This window comes from Diceros bicornis, chromosome 6, assembly GCF_020826845.1.
Source record: "Diceros bicornis minor isolate mBicDic1 chromosome 6, mDicBic1.mat.cur, whole genome shotgun sequence".
NCBI lineage: Eukaryota > Metazoa > Chordata > Mammalia > Perissodactyla > Rhinocerotidae > Diceros > Diceros bicornis.
In genome coordinates, this window is record NC_080745.1 from 16,861,950 (window position 1) to 16,863,480 (window position 1,531).

Sequence of the window (1,531 nt, forward strand, 5' to 3'; positions counted from 1 at the left end):
TGTATATGAGGCTCTTCATTAAAATGTGTTGAAATCTATTGATCTAAAACTAATGAATAGAAGATCCAGAAAGACTTTTTCATCTCAATCTAAAGAAGAGTATTAGAGCTTTCAAACAGTGGACTTTATTGGATTGTAAGACAGACTAGCCTCTATCCTAGGAATAAACAAGCAGCACATTTAAAAACACATTTGCTCGTCCATATTGGAGATTCCAGAAATAGGAAGGAGATTGCATTAGATGAAGAAGTTGCATCCTCCCTCTGAGAGTCTGTGGTTCTATTTCTGCAGTCTCACTCTGGACAGAGTGACCCTCAGAGCCTGGTGGACCTGCTTGTTCCGCAGAGTGTAGATGACAGGGTTCAGCAGCGGGGTCACCACCGTGTTCACAAGGGCAGCCTCCCTGTTGGAGTCCAGCCGGTTTGTCTGCTTTGGTTTCATGTATATAAAGACACAGAGAGAGGACAATGAGGTGAGATGAGCAAGTGAAGAAAGCTTTCTGTCGCTGCTTGGCTGATGGAAGGTACATGATTGTGACTACTATGTTGCTGTACGCAATGATGGTTACGATAAGGGATGTCAAAAGGGTAAACAAATCAAGGCCAAAGGCCAACATTTCAACAGATCTGGTGTCAGAACAGGAGAGACTAGTCAAGGGCCCAAAATCACAGAGGAAGTGAGGGATGACATGGGGGCCACAGAAGGGTGACTGGGAAAGCAATATAACTGGAACCACCATGAGGAGGAATCCCAAAGCCAAGCAGGCAGTGACCAGGAGGAAACACATCCTTGGCTTCGTGATGGTTGGGAAATACAGAGGTTTGCAAATGGCCAGGTACCGATCCAGGGATAATACAGCCATAAGGAAGAAAATCGTTGCCCCCAGGAAAAGAAAAACAAAGGCTTGTGTGGAGCAGGCAGCAAAGGAAATTGATTTTCTCCCTGACAGAAAGATGGCCAGCAACTTAGGAATAACAGTGGTTATAAGACAGCACTCAAAAAAGGAGAAACTGCTGAGGAAGAAGTACATAGGTGTCTGGAGGCGATGGTCGGCCCAGGTGATGGTGATAATGAGTGTGTTTCCCATGATGGAGGCCAGGTATGCCAGCAGATGCACCAGGAAGAGAACAGTCCCGAAGTGCTGGACAGCAGGAAACCCCTCCAGGGTGAATTCTTGGGCTGCTGTCGTGTTTCTTGCATCCCCCATCATTGACTTTTCCATTTCTTCAACCAACTCTGAGCTATTTTGCAGGCTGTCATGACTGAAGAATGAAAAACTTCATTTTATTAAATATATAAAATAGTGTAGGCATGGTGACTAGATTTGTTTATTATTTTAAACATCATATTTTATTGTAGATTTTGCCCATTATTAAGCAAAAATAAGTGATTTTTATCTTTGAACATGTTTATGTTAAATGCAGCCTAAAATCCTATATAAATAAGAACTGTGCATGAGGCTCCAAGTTTTCATAAAGCATAATGTAATTTTAACAGTGTTATTCATTTTACTTTACAGTCTATTGCCAAG

At 42.5% G+C, this 1,531-nt stretch overlaps 1 protein-coding gene across 1 annotated transcript; it reads right to left on the minus strand.

Moving 5' to 3' along the window:
• Window positions 1-279: 279 nt before the first annotated feature.
• On the minus strand, window positions 280-1,222 carry LOC131406777 (olfactory receptor 6C75-like). Its single transcript, XM_058542657.1, is given in 2 exon segments — window positions 280-457; window positions 459-1,222. Coding segments are annotated over 2 exon segments (942 nt in total).
• Between the last annotated feature and the right edge of the window lie 309 nt (window positions 1,223-1,531).